General features: G+C 43.2%; 1 protein-coding gene across 8 annotated transcripts in view; it reads left to right on the top strand.

Annotated features, from left to right (window-relative positions):
• The window catches only part of DNAI3 (dynein axonemal intermediate chain 3), a 77,420-nt gene that overhangs the window by 7,617 nt on the left and 42,072 nt on the right, over window positions 1–27,731 (top strand). For all 8 annotated transcript variants that reach the window (XM_051856307.2, XM_008264956.4, XM_008264958.4 and 5 more), the window contains 7 exons: window positions 973–1,068; window positions 1,438–1,476; window positions 7,842–8,023; window positions 11,178–11,282; window positions 13,207–13,356; window positions 14,447–14,646; window positions 21,022–21,138. In XM_051856307.2, coding sequence (XP_051712267.2) covers window positions 987–1,068; window positions 1,438–1,476; window positions 7,842–8,023; window positions 11,178–11,282; window positions 13,207–13,356; window positions 14,447–14,646; window positions 21,022–21,138 — 875 coding nt within the window. In that variant the 5' untranslated portion in view covers window positions 973–986. The remainder of the gene's footprint in view (window positions 1–972; window positions 1,069–1,437; window positions 1,477–7,841; window positions 8,024–11,177; window positions 11,283–13,206; window positions 13,357–14,446; window positions 14,647–21,021; window positions 21,139–27,731) is intronic.

Genomic DNA, 27,731 nt, shown 5'->3' with positions numbered 1-27,731 from the left:
GTAAAAGAGTTCAATAAATAGTATGAAGGAAAATAAAAACCAAAGTACTGTTCCTCAATGAAAGAGACAAGGGCTAGAAACAATCATCAAATCTCAAAATGTCTATTTCACTCCAATACATTACATTATACTAGAAACCATTATACTTAGTGAAATAAGCCAGTTCCCCAAAGACAGATATCATATGTTTTTCCTGATCTGAGGAATTAATAGAGTAACTGAGATAAGCAATCTGAGGTGATGGAGTTGATGCTGATGAAAAAATTTCATGACGTCCTCACAACGACCTTGTGAGGTGGATTTTATTCTTATTCACATTAAACAAATGAATAAACAGAGATTTGGAGAAGGCAGTCATTTGCTCAGGATAATTCAGCTTGTCAAAAGTAGAATCTGTCTTTAAAACTTGCTGCTGACACTGTTCAATTCAAGGGTGACCCTCTTGGAGATGACAAGAATTTGAGATCATAGTGATGACCTTGACCAGTGCTCTATATCCTGTCAAAGTTAATGAACAGGCCCACAGATGTCTTTCAGAAACAGTCTCTGACAGCAGAAATGGGGCTTTAGTGGTTACATGTTCACATGCTAAGACATAAACACGATTTGAATTATGTTAATGTAAAACTTATGTATGTGTGTGTGCGTCTTCCTTATGGGCCTGTCTCTCCCAGTGGACTGTAAGCACCTGTTGGGGAGCCCAGCAAAGGCCTGGAGTGGGACCTACAGTCCTCCATCATGCTTCTGTGGTGGGGCCTTGCCTGAAAGCTTGACACTCTGGCAGGTCACCCCAGCTCATGCATCAGCCCAGTGGAACAGTGAGGTCTTATCAGAGAGCTGGTTGTCCCAGTGAACCTTCTGTCCCAGAACACTCATTCTATTGGCAATACATATTCTTATGTTTACTAAGTGATAATGTTTACTATCTGAAACTAAACCAGAGTTTACTAATGATATTACCTCTTTATGCAGCCTAAGTCAGAATCATGGCTCCAAAAACTCCACGAGCAAAGAGCCCAAGTGGCAAAAAAAAGTTAAGAGGCAAACGACGCAAGCAAGTCTTACCTGGTAGGATTAGTTTTCATTCAGTGGGGTTTTTTGGACAAAAATTAGCAGGCTGAGTGATCATGGGTTTATATATCAAATAAAATGAAATATTTTAAATAAGTTAAATATATGGGCTTTAATTTTACTTCTGATTTATTTCATTATCAAATTCCACATAATGAATGCCATAGCACATACATTGCTAACAGATAACTGTGAGAAAGTCAGTTGTTCATATTTTCTCTCCTTAATTCTTCCTGAGATAGTTTAATTCTTCACTGCATATTTGTATTTATGTTTTGAGTGTTGAGGTTTGCTAAAATATAATATACTAAGAGATAAATACTTGATTCAAAAATGTAAGTTTGATATCATTTCATTATATTCCAGTTCATGAAGAAGAGGAACCAATAAATATGGAGAGCGTGGGTAAGTGGAAGCACAATTTAAAATTTACATCTCTAGTTCTATGACATTTTAATGTACAATAAGCAAGTAAGAATACTTCAAATTGAAGTGATCAATCAAAATATACTATGGCTAAAATCATACCATGTCCTTTAGAAATGACAAATTTTAAAGAAATGATGAAAAAGAAGAGTAGAAAAGAGTATTTCTTTTGTTTTTGAAAAATTATTTGTTTATTTGAAAGGCAGAGAGAGAGAGAGAGAGAAATCTTCTGTTGGCTGATTCACTCTCCAAATGACCACAGTGGCCCAGGCTGGGCAAGGCTGAAGCCAGGAGCCTGGAACTCCATCCAGGTCTCCTGAGTGGTGGTAGGAGGTCAAGCACTTGGGCCATTCTTCACTGCCTTCCCAGGCACGTTAGCAGGGAGCTAGGTTGGAAAGAGAGCAACCAGGACAGATCATCTCTGATACAGGATGCCAATGTCACAAGCCAACAGCTTAACACACTTTCCCATAATGCCAGCCCAGAAGAATTTCAAACTGAGAAACAGACTTGAACTAAACAGTCTCCTAAAGATCCATTGTATGATTATGGAAAAAACATTTTGTAGTGATAAATTGTTGTCAGTCTGAGATTTATTACTTTTATCAAAGTATTTTTCAAACTCTGGCTCACAGGCAATATTTATGTGTACTTTGTGTTAAGATTCCACTATTTCAGGGAAAGGGGTTGATTTCCAGGCTAATGAATTTAGAGCATCAAGCTAATGCCATTCTGTCTTTCAAAGGAGAAAACCCAGGGTTAGGTTCCTACAAGCCTCTGGTCACAATATTTTCATCAACCAGTCAGTATAAAACCTTCTTTTATGTGTGTTTCTGCTTAAAGACTCCTTATTTAATATCTACTGTTGACTCACTAACATTGGACTCATGGAGCCAGCATTGTGGCACAGTGGTTAAGCCACCACCTGCAATGTAGAGCCAGTTCGAGTCCCAGCTGCTCCACTTCTGATGCAGCTCCCTGCCAATGCACCTGAGAAAGCAGTGGAATATGCTCCAATTCCTTAGGCCTCTTCACCCAGGCAGGAGACCTGGATAGAATTCCAGACCTCTAGTTTTGGCTTGGCCCAGCTGCGGCTGTTGCAGCCATTTGGGGAGTGAACCAGTGGATGGAAGATTGATCTCTCTCTCTCTGCTTTTCAAATTAATTAATAAATCTTAAAAAAAAACTGAGCTGGTGACCAATAGCACCATAACTCATGCTTGAATGAAGCTTATCTAACCCCCCTAATTTTTTGCAGAAGACACATAACAACCCTCTTGCACTCAGGAGCAGTAGGCTTAGCACTTCAGCACCATGCTTGGGGACTGTTTCAAGAAGACAAATCACCACTATTAAGCACAAAAGGGTGACACTGAATAGGCCCCCACAAGGATGCTGTTTCAGGCTGAGAGTGCATCAGAAGGGCAGAGCATCCTCTTGTTTGGCCTCACCTGGGCTCGGGCACATTGGGCAACTGACACTTCATTCTCTAAGCATGTTCACTGATGGCCAGGAAACTGCTGCCAGTAAGGATTGGGGGTTACAAAGATCTTCCAGCAAGTGAATTCTCAAGTGTGAAATTCATGAGTATTGAAGATCGATAGTTTACACCTATACTCATGGTCACTCTCCCTCCTTCCTTCTGTCCATCTCTTACACACAGACACACACACACACACACACACACACGCACACACACACGCACACTCTGCATAAACATCTGTTGATGGATTTACTGAATGAGTCACTTTCTTTGTTCTTCCTGTCTAAATATACCACTGCTACTACCACCTTGTTTAGTTCTGTCTCTCATCCTGTTTTCTCCTAAACAGCCCTTATCACACTTTGTACATATGTGTTTATGGGTGTTTGTTTCTTTAATGTCTGTCCTCCCATTGGATAACTTGGCACTAGCACTATGCTTCTCACATAGTAGATTCTCATTAAGAATTTCTTGGCTAAATGAATTGACTAGTAATAAAATTAGAGTATCAGTGGGTGTAGTAATTATCTGTTGCTGCTGTAAAAAAAGTATCACAAATCTTTGCTTAATGCTGCATTTAAAAATCCCACATATTTTGAGGCTTAAACAATGCAGATTTTTTATCTAGGAGTTCTAGAAATCAGGAGTCTGCAATTACTTTCATAGGACTAAAGGTGAGGTGTCCGTCATGGTCCGTTCTGGACACTCTGAGAATCCATGTCCACCCTTTCCCAGCCTCCAGAGGCCACTGGATTCATTGACTCTGGCCCCTTCCCCCATCTTCAAAGCCACAGGTGCCACCTCCTCAGCTTTCTCTGTGTTTGATCTCTGCTATCCTGGTCAGGTCTTCTTCCTTGACTTTGATTCTCGTGCCTCCCTCCCACAAAGCCTCTTGTGATCACACCACGCAGGGGCCCAACCATCTCCCCAGGGTAAAGTCCTCAGTCACATCTGCAGGCTCGCTTTGTCAGGCAAGGTGATCTACTCACGGATTTCAGGGTCAGGACATGAACCTGTCAGTGACTTCAGAGTGATTAGTAACAGACTTTGGAATTGGATAGACCTGATTCAAATCATAATTCTGCCGCTTACTGACCATAGTCACAAATGACTTCTCTTCTCTGGGCCTCTGCCTCCTCATCTGAAAAACAAGATAGGATACGTACCTCATGAGATTATCGTAGGTATCAAATTTGGTGATCCACCCACATTTCCTTACACAGAGCTGTCAGAAGGTAGTTCATGTTAATGGTTGTCATTATAAAAAAGATTGTGCAAAGACAGAGAAATAGACCCAGGAATGAAAATTAAGAGACCAAAAATAGACCCACCCACATATATGTGGTCAGTTGATTTTCAGTAAATGTGCAAAGGCAATTCAGTGCAAAAACATGAACATCGGGGCCGGTGCTGTGGCGCAGCGGGTTAACGCCCTGGCCTGAAGTGTCAGCATCCCATATGGGTGCCAGTTCTAGTCCAGGCTGCTCCTCTTCCAATCCAGCTCTCTGCTATGGCCTGGGAAAGCAGTAGAAGATGGCCCAAGTCCTTGGGCCTCTGCACCCGTGTGGGAGACCAGGAAGAGGCTCCTGGCTCCTGGCTTCAAATCAGCACAGCTCTTACCATTGTGGCCATCTGGGGAGTGAACCAGTGATGGAAGACCTTTCTCTCTCTCTACCTCTCTCTGTAACTGTCTTTCCAATAAATAAAATAAATCTTTAAAAAAAAAACCATGAACATCAATCCATACCTCACATCATAAAAAGTAACTCAAAATACATCTAATTGTACAACCAAATATTATTTTTAGAAATATTTTCTGGAAGAAAACACAGGAGAAAATCTCTGTGACCTGGGATTAGTCAAGAGTTTCCTAGCCTTGAGGTTTCCCAAAACCATAAATCTTTTAAAAATCCTTGAGAATTTAAGAAAATCTTTTTAATATTAAAATTTTTTCTTTTATAGAATGCTAGTTAACAGTAAAAAGAAATGAAATGTTGCTTCATCCAACAACATGAATTACTCTCAAAATAATTACGTTGAGTAAACAAAGATGAATAAAATGGACAAATACTATATAGTTGCATTTATAAATTCTCCAGGAAAAGCAACTAGTCCATGGTGACATGAAGCAGATCAGTGGTTTCCTTCAGGTTGAGAGAGGGTGCTGGGAGGAAGGGGCAGGAGGAAACATTTGGGACTTATGGGTATGTTTGTTCCTCATCTTGATTGTGGTGATGGCTTCATAGTTACGTGCATGTATTTATCAAAGTGTACATTTTAAGTGTATGCAGTTTATATCTCAATAAAACTGGCATGGCTTCCAGTTCCAGCTAATGCACACCCTGGGAAACACCAAGTTACAGCTCAGCACTTGGGTCCCTGCTACCCATGTGGGAGACCTGGATGAAGTTCCTGGCCCAGCCCCAGCTATTGCAGCCATTTGGGGAGTGAACCAGAAGGTGCAAAATATCTCTCGCTCTCTCTCTCTCTCTCTCTCTTACTCTCTCCTTCCCTATCTCATGAGAGACCATATACACTTCTTTCCTGAGCATGTGTGCTGAACAACTATAGGGAAAGGGTAGGAGATGTCAGGTGTGTGGAACTGGAGAGTGGAAGAGGGGCCCTGGGACCCTGGGAGAACCATAGCAGGTGCAGGCCTGAGGCTGGACTGGTGGAACCTGGTGCCACTAAGAAGGCTGAGCAAACAGAAGCAGACCTGATGGGAGGGGATGACAGCACACAAAATAACTACTTCGTGCTCTTGTGTCCACTGTGCCAGCGCATGCTGCTGCTGAGGACTGGCCTGGGACAGGAGAGAGAAGCTGGAAGAGCAGGGATGGAAGCCTCTTGAGCCCCTCTTCCCTCTGATGAGGACACTGCTGGGACTGGGGAGCTGGAGGGGGAAGAAAGGATTCCCCACGTACTTTTCTTCCTTTTACAAGGACTTACGACACCTAACTGAGAAGTCAGATGAAAAATGGGAAGAATTGAATAACAGAAGTTTGGCTGTGAAAAGGAGGGGCCTTTAAAAGCAGAGGTCATGCTGTGGGGTCAAGGGAAGTTTCCTTTAAAATGGGTGACCAGGGCAGCCACGGTGGCGCAGTGGGTTAAGCTCCTGCCAGTGATGCCCACATCCCATCCCCAGTGCTGTTCAAGTCCTGTTTGCCCTGCTTCTAATCCAGTATCTTGCTAATGTACCTGGGAGGCAGCAGAAGTACTTGGATTCCTGCCACTCGTGCAGGAGACCTGGATGGCGTTCCTAACTCCTGGCTTTAGCCTGGCCCATCCCTGGCTGTTGCGAGCAGCCAGTGGAAGATCTTTCTCTGCTTATAAAATATGAGACCACTAAGGAAATCCGAGTGCTGAGGGAAAGCACAGAAGGAAGAAACGTGAGGGGAGGACAGTTGCTGGGACCACAGTGGGTGTGGAGGGTGGGGAGGGGGCAGAAAGGTGGTGCCTGGGGGGGATCACCAGTGGGCAGGAGACTGTGCTACACAGATACATTTCTCTGTGAAATGAGAAGCCAGCCACCAAGTGAGAGGCAGCAGGAGCTGAGGCAAGGGGTGTGGTGCAGGTGTTTTAGGAAAGCCATACAGACTTGAAAGAGCCTAGAAACGTGATTATCCATGTCCCTTCACACCAACTATTAACACTTTTAAAAAGCTACCCCAAAAAATAATTTCAAAACAACAAAAATGTATAAACTAGATATTAGTTTACAAGATATTTATAGCTGGTGCTTCGGCTCAATAGGCTAATCCTCCGCCTGTGGCACCGGCACCCCGGGTTCTAGTCCCGGTCCGGGCACCAGATTCTGTCCCGGTTGCCCCTCTTCCAGGCCAGCTCTCTGCTGTGGCCCGGGAGTGCAGTGGAGGATGGCCCAGGTCCTTGGGTCCTGCACCCGCGTGGGAGACCAGGAGAAGCACCTGGCTCCTGGCTTCGGATCAGTGGGATGCGCCGGCCGCAGCGGCCATTGTGGGGGGGTGAACCAGCGGCAAAGGAAGACCTTTCTCTCTGTCTCTCTCTCTCTCACTGTCCACTCTGCCTGTCAAAAAAAATAAAAAGATATTTACAATAATTGGGAATAAGTAACAAAAAATAGAATGTATACCCAGAAGAAAATGGTTTAAAGTCATGCTACACAATTAAATCAAAACAAAAGGATATTTTAGAAAGATTATTTAAAGTCATAATGAAGTACTTGTGACTTAGACATGAGCATTAAAAACAGGATTTAGAATCTCATATAAGGTACATATGGAGTGACTAGAAGAAAATAGAGGGAACTGTTAATAGAAATTTTGTCTTTGGTGATAGTATTATAGGCCATTGGCACGTCCTTCTTTTTGGCATTTTTATGATAAATGTATATATTTTAAAGATAAGAATAATAACTTTATTTTTTAGGTTTATTTATTTATTTGAAAGTCTGAGTTACACAGAGAGAAGGTGAGGCAGAGAGAGAGAGAAAGGTCTTCCATCTGCTGGTTCACTCCTCAATTGGCCGCAACGTCCGGAGCTGCACTGATCCAAAACCAGGAGCCAGGAGCTTCTTCCAAGTCTCCCATGCGGGTGCAGGGGACCAAGGACTTGGGCCATCTTTCACTGCTTTCCCAGGCTACAGCAGAGTGCTGGATCAGAAGTGAAGCAGCTGGGACTTGAACTGGTGCCCGTATGGGATGCCAGCACTGCAGGCGGTGGCTTTACTCGCTATGCCACAGCTCTGGCCCCAAGAACAATAACTTTAAAGTCTTAAAGTTTTTGCTAAAGAGAACTGTTGCAAGCAAACAATTGCAAATTCCCTAATGCTAATATTTTAAGTAGTGTACTTCATGTCTAAATTCCACTTTGTCTTCCCTAGGTCATCCAGAAATTTATCCTTTAGTATTAACTACCAAGACCCAGGAAATATTTAACTGTCGAATAGATGAAGATGTCACAGATGAGACACCTTATAAGCTGATCAAAAAGGAAGATATTTTGGAGGACTTACACAACAGAGCTGCAATATCTGACTTCCACCCACTCAGAAAACTTGTGCGAGTAAGTATAACACCCCTTTTTATTAACTCAGTCATACCTCAAGAAGCTCCTGGTACCCCAAAACACAGGTTGGAGGGATTATCAAGTTCAGATCTGCCACTTCCCACCATTGCTTCAGACAAATGCTAGCCTGCCTACACCTCCCCCGGGAATCCTGTCCAGTGATCCTCTGTGAAAAGCAAAGTCCCATCAGTGACCAGTTAATTGTCTTATCTTCTGTCCAGAAAAGCTCACCCTTGCCCAATGTTAACAAGAACAAGAATGTACCCTTCTTTTCTCATATTGCTTTAATTATTTAATTTCGGCCCTGATTTTCTGCAGATGTACTGCTGAGCGCAACACCAAATAAAAAAAAATGCATCCTTCTGCCTGTTAGAACTAAAATTGCATGGTGGATTCCTCCCAATCCTTTGTGTTTCTAAGAGCTTTTAAAAGTTAATCAAATGATTTTGCAATCAGGTGTTATCAGTCACAGATCAGCGTCATGGTTATCTTTTATGATTGGTCTATGAACACTGTGTCATCACCTGTGGGGAGCAACTCGGACTAGACTAAGTTACTGGAATTAAGACTTATTCTATGCATCTGCTCTCCCACAATATGGCGCTGAGCAGGGAGTAACAGCTTCTACACAGCTGCCTCCAGTTCAACCAATAAACTGTAGGACCTGCTCCTGATTGGAGGAGAGCAGCGTACTCCGCGTGTGGGTAGCAGAGTTGGGATTTGGTGGAAGAGGACTATAAAGGAGGAGAGAGACAACATGCACCAGGAACATCTAAGGGGAATATCTATCTGAAGGAACACCTGTGCAGCCCCCGAGAGAGCCGGCCGGCGGTGTGCCGCTCCCCCACGGAAGTGGGGAAAGTGGCAGGGGGAACCGCCCTTCCACGGAGGTGGAAGGGACGGTAGCCAACCCGGGAAGAACCAGCAGCAAACCCGGGGAGGGCCGAGCAGACGAAAGAACAGCGCAGGGTCCTGTGTCGTTCCTCCACGAAGAGGGGGAGCGACATAATGGTGCTGTGACTCGGATAGGAAGCCTAGGCAGGGTCTAGTGTCGTTCCCCCACGAAGAGGGGGAGCGACATAATGGTGCTGTGACTCGGATAGGAAGCCTAGGCAGGGTCTAGTGTCGTTCCTCCACGAAGAGGGGGAGCGACATAATGGTGCCGTGACTCGGATATGAAGCCTAGGCAGGGTTCAGTGTCGCTCTTCCACGAAGAGGGGGAGCGACATAATGGTGCCGTGACTCGGATAGGAAACTTAGGAGGGAAGAAACGGGAAGAAGTGGGAAAATACCGGAGAGAGAGACTAGCAAAGAGCCTAGGGAAAAGCCGGACGGAAAAGGTGCCGGAAGAAGCTATTGAAAGCCTAGGCATAGACTTGGATACGGACTGTGGGAAAGAAGTTAGGATTTAAAGTGAAAGCAAGAAGAAACTTAGACTCGGATGCGGACTATGGTGGGGAAGCTAGGAGATTGAAAGTGAAAGTGAAAGCTATAAGAAATTTAGACTCGGATACGGACTGTGGGGAGAAGCCAGGACAAATGAGAGGGGAATATTGTTGGAAGAAAACTTAGGGAAACATACCGGGTAGAGAAAAATGTTAGGGAAATTGAAGCCGCGGGGGCAGGCCTAGGCGGAAACGTAAGCCAGCTTGGAATTCTTCAAGTCAGCCCAGGGAGCAAAAGGCGAAAATCTGGAACCAGAGGCAGAGACGTGGGCCGCCAGGTTGGAATTCGCCAGGTTAGTCCGGGGAACTTGGACTGAATGCCGGTGGCGGAAACGTGAGCTACGCTGTGTGATTCGCGGAAGCTGCCGCGCGCAGAGAGAGCACGCGGGGCATGAATAGATAGGGAATGCGGGGCTGGCGTGAAGGCCGTGGTGTGGGCGTGAAGGGCGTGGAGACCGCGGAGCGTGCGAAGCCGAGCCGCGCAGAGCCGGGAGCCCGCCGCAGGGCGGGCGCTGGGAAGCCGCGCAGATGAGAGAAGCGCGGGCTGAAGCGGCGCAAAGCCGGGAAGCCACCGCGGGGCGGCGAGGCGCCGAGAAGCAGCCTCGGGGCGGGCGCCGGGATGCCACAGGGATAAGAGAAACAGAAGTTTAGAAGTAAAATGAGAGAAATAGGAATGCTGGCAGAAAGAAGTAAAATGGGAGAAATAGGAATGCCCGGAGATAGAGAAATAGAGAAAAATAAGGCCTCCCCACAACAAGGCAATGAGAGAGCTTGGATTCGGTCTGCCTGATTAGTAAGACGATAAGCACCTGTGGGCGGCTGCAGGTCACCAAAGACAGGCACGTTATCAACACCAATAAGTCTCCCCACAAGACGGCAATGAGAGGGCTTGGATTCGGTTTGCCTGATTGATAGGGCTTGTAAGCACCTGCAGGCAGTTCTAGCAGAGCAGAGCATGCGCTGCAGGGCACCGAACACAGGCACGCATCAGCGCCTAAAAACCTCCTCACAACATGGCGAAGAGAGGACCCGAATTCGGTTTGCCTGACTGGTAGGGCTTGTAAGCACCTGTGGGCAACTCTAGCAAGCAGAGCAGAGTGTGTGCCGCGGGGCACCGAAGACAGGCGCGTATCAACGCCAAAAATAAAAAGAAAGGGGGATCTGTGGGGAGCAACTCGGACTAGACTAAGTTACTGGAATTAAGACTTATTCTATGCATCTGCTCTCCCACAATATGGCGCTGAGCGGGGAGTAACAGCTTCTACACAGCTGCCTCCAGTTCAACCAATAAACTGTAGGACCTGCTCCTGATTGGAGGAGAGCAGCGTACTCCGCGTGTGGGTAGCAGAGTTGGGATTGGTGGAAGAGGACTATAAAGGAGGAGAGAGACAACATGCACCAGGAACATCTAAGGGGAACATCTATCTGAAGGAACACCTGTGCAGCCCCCGAGAGAGCCGGCCGGCGGTGTGCCGCTCCCCCGCGGAAGTGGGGAAAGTGGCCAGGGGGAACCGCCCTTCCACGGAGGTGGAAGGGACGGTAGCCAACCCAGGAAGAACCAGCAGCAAACCCGGGGAGGGCCGAGCAGACGAAAGAACAGCGCAGGGTCCTGTGTCGTTCCTCCACGAAGAGGGGGAGCGACAATCACCTGTGTAAACTGAGTGACCACTGAACCTTAACCTTCTCCTTTGATTACATTCCTGTAGGATTATCCTGGAAATGAGATTCTGCTTGTTTATGACAAAGACTTCAAATATGGACTTAATTTTTATCTTATTGGAACTGAAGAAGGGAAAGAAAACTATTTAAATGTAAGTGAACCCCAGCCTTACCATCAGTGCATTGTCAGAAGGAGGAGGTATCTGCAGGGGAAACCCTGAACATGGTTTGATTATTCTTGTTCAGCTCTGTTTTTGGAACCTACGATAGGTGAGTAGTAAGTGTGGGCTGAACTAAGTCAAACACCTCGGGGTAGCAGATATTGTATTCATTGGCCCTGGGAGAGAGCAAGCAGAGGTCTAGAGTCCCATGGCTCTCAGCCACTCCCTGGCTCACTTCCCTGCTGGTCTTCTTGCCATCTCCCTGGCTCAGTTACCCAGCCTCTCATCTGCAAAACAGGGTCACCAACAGCACCCTTTTGCAGGGCTGTCGTGAGGATTAATGAGCTAAAATCTCTATTCAGGATGGGCAAAACGGTCACAGATTTATGAGACTCGCCTTCCTGCCTAGCATCCTTGTGTGGTCAAATAGTTTGAGAAAGATGGGCTGGTCGGCATGGCAAGGAAACTGAGGGAAAGGCATAGAATTGAAAACATCTACAAGTTTTAGTTTAATCTTACTTTTCCTTAACATTTTCAGTTGTATTCTGGTGGTTGGTTTTCTCTGGTTCTAGTGTTTTATTATAGTGAACTATTTTAAATGGATAGATGAGTACAGAGAATAGAATAATAAATATTCACACAGTCACCACACAGAATGATCAGATAATAATACTTTATCATATTTACTTCAAAGCTTCTTTTCAAAAGAAGAAATAAAGTATTGCACATAAGGTTCTTCCTCTCTCATACTCTCCCTAAATCTGGTTTCTTCACTCCTCCCTGGGAGGAGCCACAGTTGTAAAACAGTTACATGTCTTTCCTGTCTGTGGCTTTATACTTTTTCCATATACACGCTGCCACTATTAATGTCTCCTATTTATAACTGATATAGAAATTATATCATTTTATGCAGATCATTTTGCAACTTTTATTTTTCACTGAATTATCAAATTCTAGGATCTATAATTTTTGATGATGTGTATGTAGACTCAGTTTGTTCATTATAACTGCTTTATGGAATTTTATTTTGTGATTATTCCATATCATCATCAATCCATTCCCTCACTGACACTCATTGGTTTGATATATCCAATTTGTTCATTATTTCATATAAAATAGCAGTGAACACACACGCACATATACATACATGGACATGTTGGCTCTAAAAAGCATTCACTCAGTATTTAGTAAATATATTTATTTGTACTTATCTTCTTGTTAAAGGATAGTTTATTAAATCATAGAAAATGGCTTATGTTTTATATCATCAAGTTTAGCATTTCTTATTCATAAATATGTGCAGGAAATGTTTTTTTCTTTTTTAAAGATTTATTTATTTTTTACTTGAGAGTCAGAGTTACACAGAGAGAGGATAGGCAGAGAGAGAGAGAGAGGTCTTCCATCCAATGGTTCACTCCCCAACTGGCTGCAATGGCTGAAGCTGCGCCAATCTGAAGCCAGGAGCTTTTTCCGGGTCTCCCACGCAGTTGCAGGGGCCCAAGGATTTGGGCCATTTTCTACTGCTATCCCAGGCCATAGCAGAGAGCTCGATCAGAAGTGGAGCAGCTGGGATTAGAACCAGCCCCCCATATGGGATGTCGGCACTTCAGGCCAGGGCGTTAACCCATTGTGCCACAGCACCAGCCCCAGGAAATATTTTTTTCTTATCACCTATTTTTTTCCCTCTCCTTTTTTTCCTTCTTTCTATATTCTTTATATCTTTTTTTTTTCATTCATTATCCTTCCTTTTTTGGCTTAATTTACTTCTCATCATCCAAAAGCATGAAGTGACAAAGAATGCAATTAGAAGCACTTGATGAATTTATATAAAAATAAATTTTATTGCCGAATGTACACATGTAGCTATAACCTAAATTTGGCCATGTATTTCAGAATGCTATTGATTTTTCTCTAGCTCTCAGAAGTACCAGAGGAACAGGAAGAATTTAAAGAACTTGCTCCTGAAGACTTATATGTTTATAAACCACCTGTCTCTAAACCATGGGTTTCTTTGGGCAGTGAAAAAGAAATTGAGGATGAATCAGTTAAGGAATCTACAAAACAGGTCAGAGGCTTAAACATGATCTCCAGTCATTACTTCCCTGTAGCTAAACTTTTATTCCTCAGGGGTCTGTTAGGTTTGTATATGTGTGATGAAGATGTTTTGTTTTGTTTTATAATAGAAGACTGAAGATTGTTTTAGATGATTTATGGGTTGAACCATGTCCTTCCAAAAAAGATATGCATGGAAGTCCTAACCCTTAGTCGCTGTAAGCCCCAGAATGTGACCCTATTTGGAAATAGAGCCTTTGCAGATGTGATTAGATAAGATGAGGTCATACTTGGAGTAGGATGGGCCCACAATCCAGTTTGTCTGGTGTCCTTGTAAGATGTCTGTGTGAAGATGCAGAGACACAGGGAGAGCACCATGTGAAGAAGGAGGCAGAGACTGAAGGGATGTGTCTGTAAGCCAAGGCATGCCAAGGGTTGCTGGCCCGTACCCCAGGAGCTGGGAGAGAAGCAAGCAGAGTCTCCCTTTGAGCTCTCAGAAGGAAGCACTCCTCCAACACCTCCCTTCCACAGCTGTGAGAGAATGAATGCCTGCTCTTTGAAGCCAGCCGGCTCCTGGGGCTTGGTGATGACGACAGCCCCCAGATGCAAATTCAACATGTTTCCTCCCAGAGCAACCCCTGAGAGGAGGTTTTGTCTGCAAGTGATGATTTATTATGAAAGTGCCCAGAAGATAATGAGAAATGCACCAGGATGGGGACGTGGAGGAGGGCCTGCAAGGTGCAATCTCAGACAAAAGTTCCCTAGAGGAAGGGCTTCTGCCTGAAGCCATGGAGGCACCTGACAGGGAGAATGACACGTGAGCTGCCCTTGGCTGAAGCCAGGGAGATGGGCTTCCATGTGCTTCTCCCACTCCGACACTAGTCAAGACATGACTGCCAGTCGCTTCCTAATCTCTGTGCCTGTGGTAGCCCTAGAGTAGTCTGCTAGAGAGAAGCAGCAGGTGCTGCCTGTGGGAAGGGAAAGCGCACAAGCTGGAGGGGCACACATACACTGTGCAAAGGGTCGGTGAGGATGTGGCATTGCCTCCCACACATCCGCTTTTCTCCAGCACTTCACCAACCTTTGTTGTTCACGTGTCACAGATTACATACATGATTTCTCGAAAACGACGTGGATTTGGTGCCCCGATTATATTCAGTGACCAGAATGCTTCCAGCGTTAAAGATTCCTACATTGAATGCACAGCCTACCCAGATAAGAATTTCACCCTCACACAACTTGAGAAGGATGTTGGCATGCAAGTAGTCCCCCATGTCAAGGACATAAGTACTCAGACCAGATGGTAAGTAAATGAAGCATTTGTGCATTTTTCCCAGCCAACTACAGCAAAAGCTAACAACTCTTATGATTTTGAGAGCTCTTCATGATAAATACAAATGGCTTGACAAGGATGGTACAGATCCTCACAGAGTAATTCAGTTCTGGAAGACCTAATTACACTCAAGAGTGCCTTTAACCATCTTAACAAGAAAATGAGATGCATATATGTAGGACTGAGGAGAATGGAGTGGGACAATGAGTGATGCTCCTAGTAATTACCAGGATCATCATCTCTCATTGGAATATTACCATTGCCTCTGACTGCCCTATCCTACCACCTAAGTGATCTTTCTTACACATCAAGTTGGATTGTGGTATTTCATTGCCTAATGGACTTCTTTAGCTCTCCATGGCTTACAAAAATACATCCACTCTGAACCCTCAAGATGGCTAATAAGGTCCTCTTTCCTCCATGATAAGACACCATCTGTCACTGGGACCTCATTTTCCCCTGTTCCTAAATGAGTCCTCTCTGCTATGAGTTGCTTGCAGGTCCCCAGATACCTGCTCTTCCCTGTTTCCCTGCCTTTTCTGCACAAGGTTCCCCTCCCTGCATCATACCCCTGAATGGAAAAAAAAACCTCTTTGCTCAGTGAGATACCAAAAATAACAGGTAGAGTTGACCACTGCCTCCTCTCAGTTGCCACTGGAGCTCAGCATAACCTTATCATAGGACTACTGGCCCAGACTGCACTCACTGCTTCACTTGTCTGTAAACCCCATCATTTTTAGAGGACAAGCACTTCGTTCAAATTGGCCCAGTGAATCAAGTGATATGAAGTGGATTGCTGAGGGATGCTACTTGGACTTGAGCTAAGCTTGAATGTTGTATAAAGTTGAAGACATATTTAAGCTGTGCAAATTGTAGGACCTAAAAGATTTTTAAATTTTGAAATAATTTTAGATTTGCAGAAGAAAAGCCACAAATTTTGAATAGGATTTGGAGACATAGAGAAAGGGAAAACAGAGCAAATTTCTTAAACGATCTAAACAATTCAAGAAGTGGGAGATTTGTATGGGACCACAAGGAGATCAGCCTGGGTGGAAAGGAGGAAGTAGCAGCGGTAGACAGAAGTGGGTTCTCTGTAGTGGACAGCAGGGAACTTTGGCAAGTTCTGAAGGAAGAGAGAGTTACAGTGGTAAGGCTATTAAAATTAGATGGGCCAGGCAGTGTGTATTGGAGGGCAGGGAAAAGAAAAAGTAGAGAAGGTTGGCCAAATAGGATCCTGTGGTAATTAAACCACAGGATATCTAACAAGGTGGTGGCAGTAAACCACGAGGACCAGGTGGGAAGGAGACGTGTAAATACAACCTTTGTTAGAGCAAGTGAAACTCAACTCCACTGACTCCTCCAGCTAGTATCTAATTTCTCTACTTTGCTTTGCAGTGAAACCTCTCACAAGCAGTACCTACACTCCCTACTTCCACTTTGTCTTCTACCGTCTTGTCTTGAGCTTACTACAAACTCTGAAAGGCAGAGTTACAGAGAGGTAGAGGCAGAGAGATAGGTCTTCCATCCACTGGTTTACTCCTCAGGTGGCTGCAAAGACCAGAGCTGCACTCATCCGAAGCCAGGAGCTTGGAGCTTCTTCCGGGTCTCCCACATGGGTGCAGGGTCCCAAGAAGTTAGGCCATCTTCCACTGGCTTCCCAGGCCACTGCTTTCCCAGGATTTCCCAGGCCAGATCAGAAGTGGAGCAGCCAGGACTCAAACCGGCACCCATATGGCTTTAACCGCCAAGCCACAGCGCCAGTCTTAAGAAGATCACCAAACACTTTCACTGGTCTGATTGCCTAACCCAGTGGTCCATTTTCAGACCTTCTCTTACTTCACTTCTTGGAAGTATTAAACAGAGTTGACCATTCTTCCTTCTTGAAACATTATTTCCACTTGACTGATGGACAACACTTATTGTTTCCCTTCCTAACTCACTGGCAGCTTATCAGATCCTCCTCTTCCCAATTTCCAAGCATTGCAGGATCCCTGAAGCCAGATACTCTGATCTTTTCTCTAATTATACTTAATTGCTGGATGAATTGATCCAGCCTTGTGGTGTTACCTATCATCCATTTGCTAATGGTTCCCAAATCTACACACTCAACTTCAATCCCTCCTCTAAACTCTGCTCCCACTTATTCATCACTTAGTTGAAATCTCATAGCATCTCAAGTTTAACATGCCAAGCAACCTACTTTTGATTTCTAGCTCCAAATCTGAAGCTTCTTTGTCTCAGTAAATGGTAATGATATTCTTCTAATTATTCAGACCAAAAACCTTGGATTTTGTTGGGTCCATCTTCAAAATATATCCACTGGCATCACTTTGGACCAAGCCATCCTCATCTCTTGCTCAAATTGTTGTGATTTCTCCTAATATTCTGCTGTCCATTCTTTCTCACCTACGTTGTGTTATCCATGCAAGAACCAGAGTAATCTTATTAAAATATAAGTCAAACCATGTCACTGACCCAAACCTTCCAAAGGCCAGCCATCTTGAAGGGACCTACAAGAACTTCCCACGATCAGGATCCCCTTTGCACAAAGTTCTACTTGCTCATGCGTTCCAGCCACGCTGGCTTCCTTGGTCCGTGGATTCTGCAAACTTACTCATACCTGATGTGTGTATGCTTACAGTTCCTTTGCATAAAATGCTCTTCCCTCACATGTCTTTATGGCTCCTTCCTTCCTTCATTCAGATTTCTGCTCAGATGCGGCATTCTCTGACATTCCTATATAGCAACAACTTCCATTACTATCTGCCTCTCTTACTCAGTCTTTCTTTATGGCACTAAAATACATGTCACTACTTGATATGTATTTTAATAGACTCTTTTCTGCAACACGCCCTCCACCCCATTCCTTTTATAATCTAAAATCCATGGAACAGAAACTTTTTCTATGTTTACTGTCATAACCTCAACTCCTAGGCATGTGTTTATTAAATGAAAAGGGAGAAGAGAATAGAGAAAGGAAAGGAGGAGGAGAGGGACAAACTTAAGGAAGACTGAGAAGAATGATATCAGACCTGAGTTCACTGTTAACAGAAGAGTTATGAAATAACAGTGGGAGGGAGGGGCCAGCACTGAGGCTTAGTAGGCTAAGCCTCTGCCTGTGGCTCCGGCACCCCATATGGAAGCCAGTTTGTATCCCAGGTGCTCCTTTTATGATCAGCTCTCTGCTTATGGCCTGGGAAAGCAGGGAAGAAGGCCCAGGCTCTTGGGCCCCTGCACCTGCATGGGAGACCTGGAAGATACTCCTGGCTCCTGGCTTCAGATCGACCCAGCTCTGGCCATTGTGGCCATCTGGGGAGTGAACCAGTGGATGGAAGACCTTTCTCTCTGTCTCTCCCTCTCCCTGTCTGTAATTCAACCTCTCAAATAAATAAATAAAATCTTTAAAAATAAAATAGAAGAAAGAAGGAAATAACAGTGGGAGAGGTCATGACCAGGAGAAGCAAGGAACTGCAGCAGGGAGTGCTTTTCAGATCTGTGTAAACCAACAAGTCAGAAAACATGTTCAATTCAGGGCACATATCCACAGACATCAAGGGAGTTGGATCAAGAAATGGGCCAGAAATCAGGGAAGCAGATGAACCAGATGAAGTGAAAAGAAGGTGATGATTGGTAGTCATGTCCTGGTGAGGAGTGAGGCCATCAAAGAGCAAAGGCAAGATAAGACAGCAAGGCAAAACCTTAGTACCAAAGAAATAGATTTTGAGACAAATTGCTAAGCCATGCCAGACAGAGATTTCTTCTGTATTCCTACCAGCATATAGATAAGTTCCAAGAATGGGCCAGTCAGTGCAGATTCAATAGATAGCCTCTGACACCAGGGACCCTAACCACAGGACTTTGTATGTGGTGACTTCAGTGACAGTGGTTTTTATATAGAGGAAGTAAATAGATCAGAAGTAAGGGTAGTCTTAGCCCCCAAAATGATAGAAAAAAATTAATCAAACAACTCAAATGATTCATACCAAGGTGACTGGGAGAGTATAGTTGCGATGAAGTAAAAAAAAGGATCAGAGATGAAATTTGAAGGATACTGATAGTGAAAGCAAATGCTTGCAGTGCTCCGATCTCATACCAGGAACTCCCCTGAGCCCTTCACCTGGGAGTTTTATTGATCCTCACAACCGCCTTCTGAGATAGGTGCCATTCCCATTATACAGTGAAACTGAGGCAAAGAGAGGTCGCCTCAGTGTTTGGAACATAATTTAAATCAGAGGCATTAATGAATAGTTTTGTTGAGAAACTGAAAAAAAAATCCACATTTAAAAGATGAGTGACTTTTAGTCATGTTGCTAATTTGGTAAAACCACCAGGCATCACAAAATTTCTGACTTAATTCTACCTGGAGGGTAGAAATTAAAACCTAAGATCAAGATTTGAACCCAAGTCTCTTTGGCTCTATTTATTTATTTTGAAAGGCTGAGTTAACAGGGAGGGAGAGGGAGAGAGAGAGAGAGATCTTCTATCCACTGGTTCACTCCCCAGCACTAGGCCAGGCTGAAGGCAGGAGCCAAGAACTTCATCCTGGCCTCCCATGTGGGTGGCAGGGGCCCAAACAGTTGGCCCATCTTCTGTTGCTTTTCCCAAGCTGTTAGCAGTGAACTCGATAGGACGTAGAGAAGCTGGGGCACACAGTGGCATCGGGCAGCAGCTCATACCTACTACACTACAGCGCTGGCCCTATCTGGCTCTAATATAAACCTTCTTCCATCCCGCCACTCTGTCTTCCACTGTGAATATTTATCTAGGCAAGGCAAAAAAGTATGAATTGTTCTATTAAAGGTAATCAAAATTCTCTTCACTCTACTATCTGATACTCTACATTTAAAATACTTGCCACACTTTACTGACATCTGTTCAACAAGCACAGATTGAATACTACTTATTATTTGATTGAGTACTTTAAAAGTACGAGTCACTGTTTTAACAGCTTTGTGTGCATTGATAGCTTTCAATCCTTACACAGAGCCTGTAAGCTAGAAACTTTAAGAATTTCATTTAGAGCCGAGAAAACAGACACTGAGAGGTTAAATGATTAGCTCAGGGTCACATAGGCAGGAAACTGTGACAGGACCAGGCTTCAAAGCATGGCAGCCTGTCTTCAGAGTCCACACTCTGAAAGATTGTGTCATGTGAGCTTTCCACAGCGCCACACCCTGGACCAAAGGCTCACCTGCATCTAGGGGCTGAGACTGACAAGAAAGCCCTGAAGCATAATGCCTCCTGATTTAGTCTCCGGTGGAGCTGAGTACTCAATGGGGACTGAGTGGAGTAAGATTTCGTTCCAGGGGCCAATGCCGTGATGTAGCAGGTTAAGTCACCACCTGCAGTGCCTGCATCCCATGTGGGCACCAGGTCAAGTCCTGACAGCTCCTCTTTCAATCCAGCTCCCTGCTAATGGCCAGAGAAAGCAGTGGAATATGGCCCAAGTGCTTGGGTCCCTGCAAGACCCTGCAAGAAGCTCCTGGCTCCTGGCTTCAGCTTGGCCTAGCCCTTGCAGTTGTGGCCATTTGGAGAGTGAACCAGCAGATGGAAGATCTCTCTCTGTCTCTCCTCTCTCTCCTTCTCTCTGTAACTCTGACTTTCAAATAAATACATAAATCTAAGGGAAATAATAAATAAATAGTAAGAAAAAAATTATTTGCTTATTTCCTTCCAAGGTCTTGCTGCCATCCCTACCTAAGTGTAACTTGTTCCCAATATTGTAGATTCAGAGCAGGGTTTTTCAGTCTCAACACGACTGATATTTTGGGTTGGCTCATTTTCTGCTGTGGAAGGGCTGTCTTGTGCTCTGTAGGGTGTCTAACAGCATCCCTGGGCTCTGCCCACTGGATGTCTGTGGCACTTCCCAACTGTGGCAACCAAAAGCATTTCCAGACATTGCCAGATATCTCCTAAGGGGGTTAGGTAGATTTAATGAGACACTGATTTAAAGAAATGAAGAGTAGGGGAGAGAGACAGAGAGAGAAAGAGAGAGAGAGAATAATAAAGTAAACGACAAAATGTTAGCACTAATGATTCTAAGTGGAGGGTGTATGGGTTCATTACACTTTCATACAACTTCCTGTAAGTTTAAATGCTTTCCAAATGAAAATTTTGTAAATGAAAGAAGAGATTTTCATTATGTTTGAGGAAAAAAAATATGTGGACTTTGAATGGTGGTCAACATCAATTGTCTAAGATAAAGAAAAATCCAATGTTTGGAATTTGAACATAAAATAAAATGTTAATATCACTGTCACAAAGAGAAACTTTTGACTTCTCATAACCTGTATTTGCTTCTCTTTTATCTAATTTTTAATACTTGATTTTGTTTTAATATGCTAGGACATATCCCAAAAATGCTGCAATACAGTATTATCCAAGAGAATTCTCAGAAGAAGAAAAAGAGACATTTGGACAATCAAAGTCTTTGATTGATTTTCTTAACAGCGTGTCTACAAGGTAAACATTTCTATCTTAAATTTTAAAAATAAAACATAAAATCTATATATTTAGCTGTCATAATGGATCTTAGTCAGCAATTCCATATGTGATGTCCAGATGGATAATATGAAGACAGTTATCAGGTATGCATGAGCAACTGACATGTTCTACAGATTCTCAGGGTTTCTTTCCCTCCTCTTGCTTAAGGATATCCTAGACCTCCCAAGCTAGGGCCACACCAAACTCAGTGAGAACAACTGAATCAGTGACACTATTTCTCCAACTGTAAATCAATAAGAATGGGTTGTGGGGACAAGCGCTGTGGCTTGGTAGGCTAAGCCTCAGCCTGCAATGCCAGCATCCCTTGTGGGTGCAGATTCATGTCCCAGCCTCTCCTCTTCCAATCTAGCTCTTTGCTAATGTGCCTAGGAAAGCAGTGGAGGATGACCCAAGAGCTTGGGCCCCCGTACCCACATGAGAGACCCAGAAGAAGCTCCTAGCTCCTGGCTTTGGATCAAACCAGCTCCAGCCATTGCAGTCATTTGGGGGAGTAAACCAGCGGATGGAAGATCTTTCTCTCTGTTTCTCCCTTTCTCTGTCTGTAACTCTACCTCTCAAATGAATAAATAAAATCTTTTTCGAAAAAACAATTACAAGTTGAGTCTTCCTTGTTGAAAATGCTTAAGACTAGAAGGGTTTTGGATTTTCCAGTCTTTTGGGATTTGGGAATATTTGCATACTCATAACGAGATCTCTTGGGTATGGGACCCAATATAAATACACAATTAATTTGTGTTTCATATATACCTATACACATGGCCTAAAGGAAATTTTATATAATATTTTTAATAATTTTATGCATGAAATGAAGTTTTATGATATACAATTTTTCTACTGTGGCATCATGTTGATGTTCAAAAAGTTAAAGATTTTGGAGCATTTAGGACCTTAAATGTTCAGATTAGGGATACTCTTCCTGTATTTATCATGGTTTCTTTTATCTAAGTCTTTTCCTTCGCTCCTCACTCCTCAGCTTCATTGACCCTTATCAGATGATGAGGGTATGTTGCTGTGGATACTAAGGATGATCATTATTACGATAATAGGTATTTGCAAAAAATATCTTTGTAAAGGAGAACTGAATTAAGATGCATTTTTTGAATGTGTCATTCTTCTCCCTAACTTCTATGTTGCTTGCACCCTTGCTTTCTCTGAAAGCAAGAACATCTTCAAAACAGCCCCTCTACACTGGTACATGTACCCTGGGCAGAGCCCTGGGGCATTTAACCCAGATGAAGGAGTTAGAGTCTCATCAGGCTGATATCAGGGTTCAGGGAAGTGGAGCCAGTGGTGGACAAATCTGCCAGTTTGTGCTCATGAGGCTAGTTTCCATTTCTTTCCAGAATTAGAAATTCAGTGATAAAGTTCACAAGTAGCCCAAGTGAAGTGTTTTTATTTCTATATTTAAGAAAACACCCTTAATTCTTTCATACTAGATTAAGTACTAAGAAAATTCTGTAAACTTTCAGAAGTTGTTACGTATGCCTAGGAAGAATCCAGTTCAGTACTTCATTAAGTGATTCAGACACTGCACTAACTATTTGCACGCATTCTCAGGAAGCATGCTGTATTTTATACTGTGTGGGCAGTGAGAAAGAAATGAGAGAACCCAGGATTTCTTATCTTTCCAACTACAAATTACATTTCCTAATAAGAACATTTAAAATGAGAAGGCTGCTTACATATGATCAATTTCTGGGGAAAACAAGACCTTGAAGAAATAAATGAAGTTAAAAATGTTCAAAATAAATGGCTATAGTCAGTTCTCAGTTATCTACAATGTGTATTATCTTTAGGCATATGGTTTTATTCTTCCCTTTCAGTTGTCTTGTTATAAAGAAAGGAATAGTGAATAGCTTTATAATTCCCTCCGAGATGTGGGAAGAAGACAGACTATAAGGAAAAGAGAAAACTTGGCACAGGAATTAAAATAGCATTGACCAAGAGAAGCTATGAAACCTATGAAAATAAGAAACTTTAAAGTTGTTTCAGACTTTTTACTATTTTTTTTTTTTTTTTGACAGGCAGAGTGGACAGTGAGAGAGAGAGACAGAGAGAAAGGTCTTCCTTTGCCGTTGGTTCACCCTCCAATGGCCGCCGCGGCCGGCGCGCTGCGGCCGGCGCACCGCGCTGATCCGATGGCAGGAGCCAGGATCCAGGTGCTTTTCCTGGTCTCCCATGGGGTGCAGGGCCCAAGCACCTGGGCCATCCTCCACTGCACTCCCTGGCCACAGCAGAGGGCTGGCCTGGAAGAGGGGCAACCGGGACAGAATCCGGCGCCCCGACCGGGACTAGAACCCGGTGTGCCGGCACCGCTAGGCGGAGGATTAGCCTAGTGAGCCGCGGCGCCGGCCGACTTTTTACTATTTTTAAATTTATATAAGCCTGATTTTATTCTAGAAGAAAACCCTATTAGAAAGGAGATCTTTCATTAGATCACATGTCTATTTTTGTGCCAGTGCCAGGCTGTTTTGATTGTAAAAGCTCTGTAGTATGTCTTGAAATCTGGTGTTGCAACGCCTCTGACTTTGTTTTTATTGTTTAAGACTGCTTTAGCTATTTGGGATCTCTTTGTACTTCTATATGAATTTTATGGATCATTTTTTCTAGATCTGAGAAGAATGTCCTTGGTGTTTTGATTAGGGTGACATTGAATCTGTAAATTGCTTTGGGTAGTATGGATATTTTGATGATATTCAGTCTTCTAATCCACGAACATGGAAGAGTTTTCCATTTTTTTTTTTTTGTTTTTCTTCTATTTCTTTCCTTAAGGTTTTGTAATTTTCATTGTAGGGATCCTTCATGTCCTTTGTTAAATTTATCTCAAGGTATTTAAAATTTTTGTAGCTATTGTGAATGGGACTGATCTTATAAGTTCTTTCTTAGCCATGACATTGTTTGTTTATACAAAGGCTATTACCTGTTGATTTTATATCCTGCAACATTGCTAAACTCTCTTATGAGTTCCAATAGTCTCTTAGAGTCTTTTTGTTCCCCTATGTATAGGATCATATCATCTGTAAACATGGATAATTTGACTTCCTTCCTTCTCATTAGTATCCCTTTGACTTCTTTTTCTTGACTAATGTCTCTATCTAAAACTTCCAGAATGATTTTGAGTAGTAATGGTGAGAATGGGTATCTTTGTCTGGATCTTAGTGGAAATGCTTCCAGCTTCCTCTTATTCAGTATGGTGCTTGCTGTGGGTTTGTCATATATTGCCTTGATTGTGTTTAGATATGTTCCTCCTATACCCAATTTAAGGTTTTTATCATGAAAGGATGTTGTACATTATCAAATGCTTTCTCTGCATCTACTAGAAACCCCAGAAATTAATCCACACATCTACAACCAACTAATATTTGACAAATGAGCTAAAATCGATCCTTGGTGAAAGGACAAGTCTCCTCAACAAACAGAAGTATGAAACAAGACCCCTGTCTTATGCCCAAAACAAAGATCAATTCACAATGGATCAAGGATCTAAACCTAAGACCTGAAACCATAAAGTTGCTAGGAAAACACTGCAAGACATTGGTCAGGCAAAGACTTCTTTAGATAAGACCCCAGAAGCACAAGCAGTAAAAGTAAAAATATACAAATGGGATTACATCAAGCTAAGAAGATTTTGCATAGCAAAGGAAATGCTCAACAAAGTGAAGAGGCAACCTACAGAATGTGATAAAATATTTGTAAACTATACATATGATAAAGAACTGATATCCAGAATATATAAGGAGCTCAAGAAACTCAACAACAGCAAACAATCCAGTTAAGAAATGAGCTAAGGCTATGATCAGGCATTTTTCAAAGGATGAAATACAAATGGCCAACAGAGAAATGAAAGAATGCTCAAGGATCGCTAGTCTTCAGGGAAATGTTTCACCTCATCCCAGGTAGAATGGCTCTCATTCAAAATCAAAAAGTAACAAATGCTGTCAAAGATGTGTAGAAGAGTACCCCAATACACTGTTGATGGGAATGCAAACTAGCACAGCCATGATGGAAGACAGTATGAAGATTCCTTAGGAGGCCGGCACCGCGGCTCACTAGGCTAATCCTCCGCCTAGCGGCGCCAGCACACTGGGTTCTAGTCCCGGTCGGGGCGCCGGATTCTGTCCCAGTTGCCCCTCTTCCAGGCCAGCTCTCTGCTGTGGCCCAAGAGTGCAGTGGAAGATGGCCCAAGTCCTTGGGCCCTGCACCCCATGGGAGACCAGGAGAAGTACCTGGCTCCTGCCATCGGATCAGCGCAGTGTGCCAGCCGCAGCACGGGCCGTGGTGGCCATTGGAGGGTGAACCAATGGAAAAGGAAGACCTTTCTCTCTGTCTCTCTCTCACTGTCCACTCTGCATGTCAAAAAAAAAAAAAAAAAAAAAAAGATTCCTTAGGAATCTGAAAACATAACTACCATATGACCCTGCCATCCCGCTCTTGGGAATTTACCCAAGGGAAATGAGATCAGCATATGAAAGGTTATCTGTACCCCCAGTGTTTGTAGCAGCTCAATTCACAATAGCCAAAGTATGGAATCAACCCAGATGTCCTTTAACTGATGAATGGATAAAGAAAATATGGTATATATACATGATGGAATACTACTAAGCCATAAAAAAGAATGAAAACTTGTCTGTTGCAACAAAATGGATGCAATTGGAGACCATTATGCTTAGTAAAATGAGCCAGTCCCCAAAAGACAAATATATTTTTTCTCTGATTTATGGTAACTAATATCTAAAGACAAAAAAGTCATATATATGAGTGAAATTGTCATCTTGAGATTTGATTATTGTATATAGTCGCTGTCTATACTCCTGAGGAACAATGGTCTTTCTACTTACTACTTGCTGGATTCTTTATTTAGTGGAGTATTAGGCTTGTGATTATAAAGTAAATTGAAATTATGTTATTGTAAGAATTAAAAGAAAAACAAGAAAGGAAGGAGGAGAGAGGTTGGAAGTGATGGGGGATGAGAAGAATCATTATATTTTTAAACTATATGCATTAAATACACAAAATCTGTTCCCTCTATATAAATACAATTTTAAAAGAATGGAGATCTTTCTTTTTCATAGAATTTTGTCTACCACAAACGTAGCAGAAGCATTATTTGCAAAAGAAGAAAATGAAATGAGAGGCTTCAAGGGCATTCAGAAAGCAAACAAGAAATCTTTGTTTTGGAGTTAGGAAAACAGCGACACTCCTAAGCATTTCCTCAGTCAACGGTGTTGCCAGTCTGACCGGGGACTCTACGGAACCACACATTTCCCGAGAAATCTAATCACCTGACCAGAGAAAGGGGCTCTCTTCAGTTCTCCCTTGTGAATGCCTTCTGCTTTCAGGCTAACAAGGAAGAATCAGGAAACCAGAGCAAGAACCGTATCTACTTTTTCTCTTCAGAATTCTTTTCTTATCCAGGCAAAAACCGAAATTGGATTTTCTGGGTCCGGCGCTGTGGCACAGCGAGTTAACGCCCTGGCCTGAAGCGCCGGCGGTTCAAGACCTGGCTGCTCCACTTCTGATCCAGCTCTCTGCTATGGCCTGGGAAAGCAGTAGAAGATGGCCCAAGTGCTTGGGCTACTGCACCCACATGGGAGACCCGGAAAAAGCTCCTGGCTCCTGGCTTCGGGTCAGTGCAGCTCTGAATGTTGTGGCCAATTGGGAGTGAACCAGCAGATGAAAGACCTCTCTCTCTCTCTCTCTCTCTCTCTCTCTTTTTTTTTTTTTACCTCTCCTCTCTGTGTAACTCTGACTTTCAAATAAATAAATCTTAAAAAAAATAAAAGAAAGAAAGAAATTGGATTTTCCAAATGCCAACTAAAGTTTCTACTTGAAATTGAGTCCAAACCTTGAAGCTCCGTGCCTGCACATGCACCAGGGCTATTCAAAGTTCAGTGTGCATAGTGTGCATAGGTACTCCCTGAGGTGGATCTGGGAGGGAGCCTGGGGCTCTGCATTTCTAGTAGGCTCCAGCTTATGCTGGTGCCACTGGTCCGCGAGCCACATTTTAAGTAGCAAGGTCCTAGGAAATGCTTCTGTTTTGAAAGACAAAGTTCAAGAATCATCTAATCAAGAAGGTATTCAATTAAACAGTGACTATTGTTAATGATTAATGACATGTATCAAACTACCCTTTTTACATTGTAGGAATATCTATTATGATTTGTAATGTCTCTATTTAATGCTTTAATTAAAAACTTTTCTTATTTTAAGGCATTCATAATTGAAAACTGTTCTTTCAGCTCACCACACATATAAAAAAACCACAACATATCTGGACTTTTGATCATTATGATAAATTGTCAGGTGACATTCTAACTGTGGGAAAGTTCCGTGAGGTCTTGAGAGTGAGCTGAACCTTCAAATCAAGCATGTAAAGGGACAGTGGTACAGTAACCATTTAAGACAGGAGCCTGTCAAAGCAGGATCTCTAGGCTACTAAGAGATAATTCTAGGGTCCAATGCTGTGGCATAGTAGGCTAAGCCTCCATCAGCAGCGCCAGCATACCATACGGGCGCCGATTAGTGTCTGAGCTGCTCCTCCTCCAATCCAG

The sequence above is a fragment of the Oryctolagus cuniculus genome, chromosome 7 (assembly GCF_964237555.1).
Source record: "Oryctolagus cuniculus chromosome 7, mOryCun1.1, whole genome shotgun sequence".
Lineage (NCBI taxonomy): Eukaryota > Metazoa > Chordata > Mammalia > Lagomorpha > Leporidae > Oryctolagus > Oryctolagus cuniculus.
This window is presented reverse-complemented; position numbering and strand designations above follow the sequence as displayed.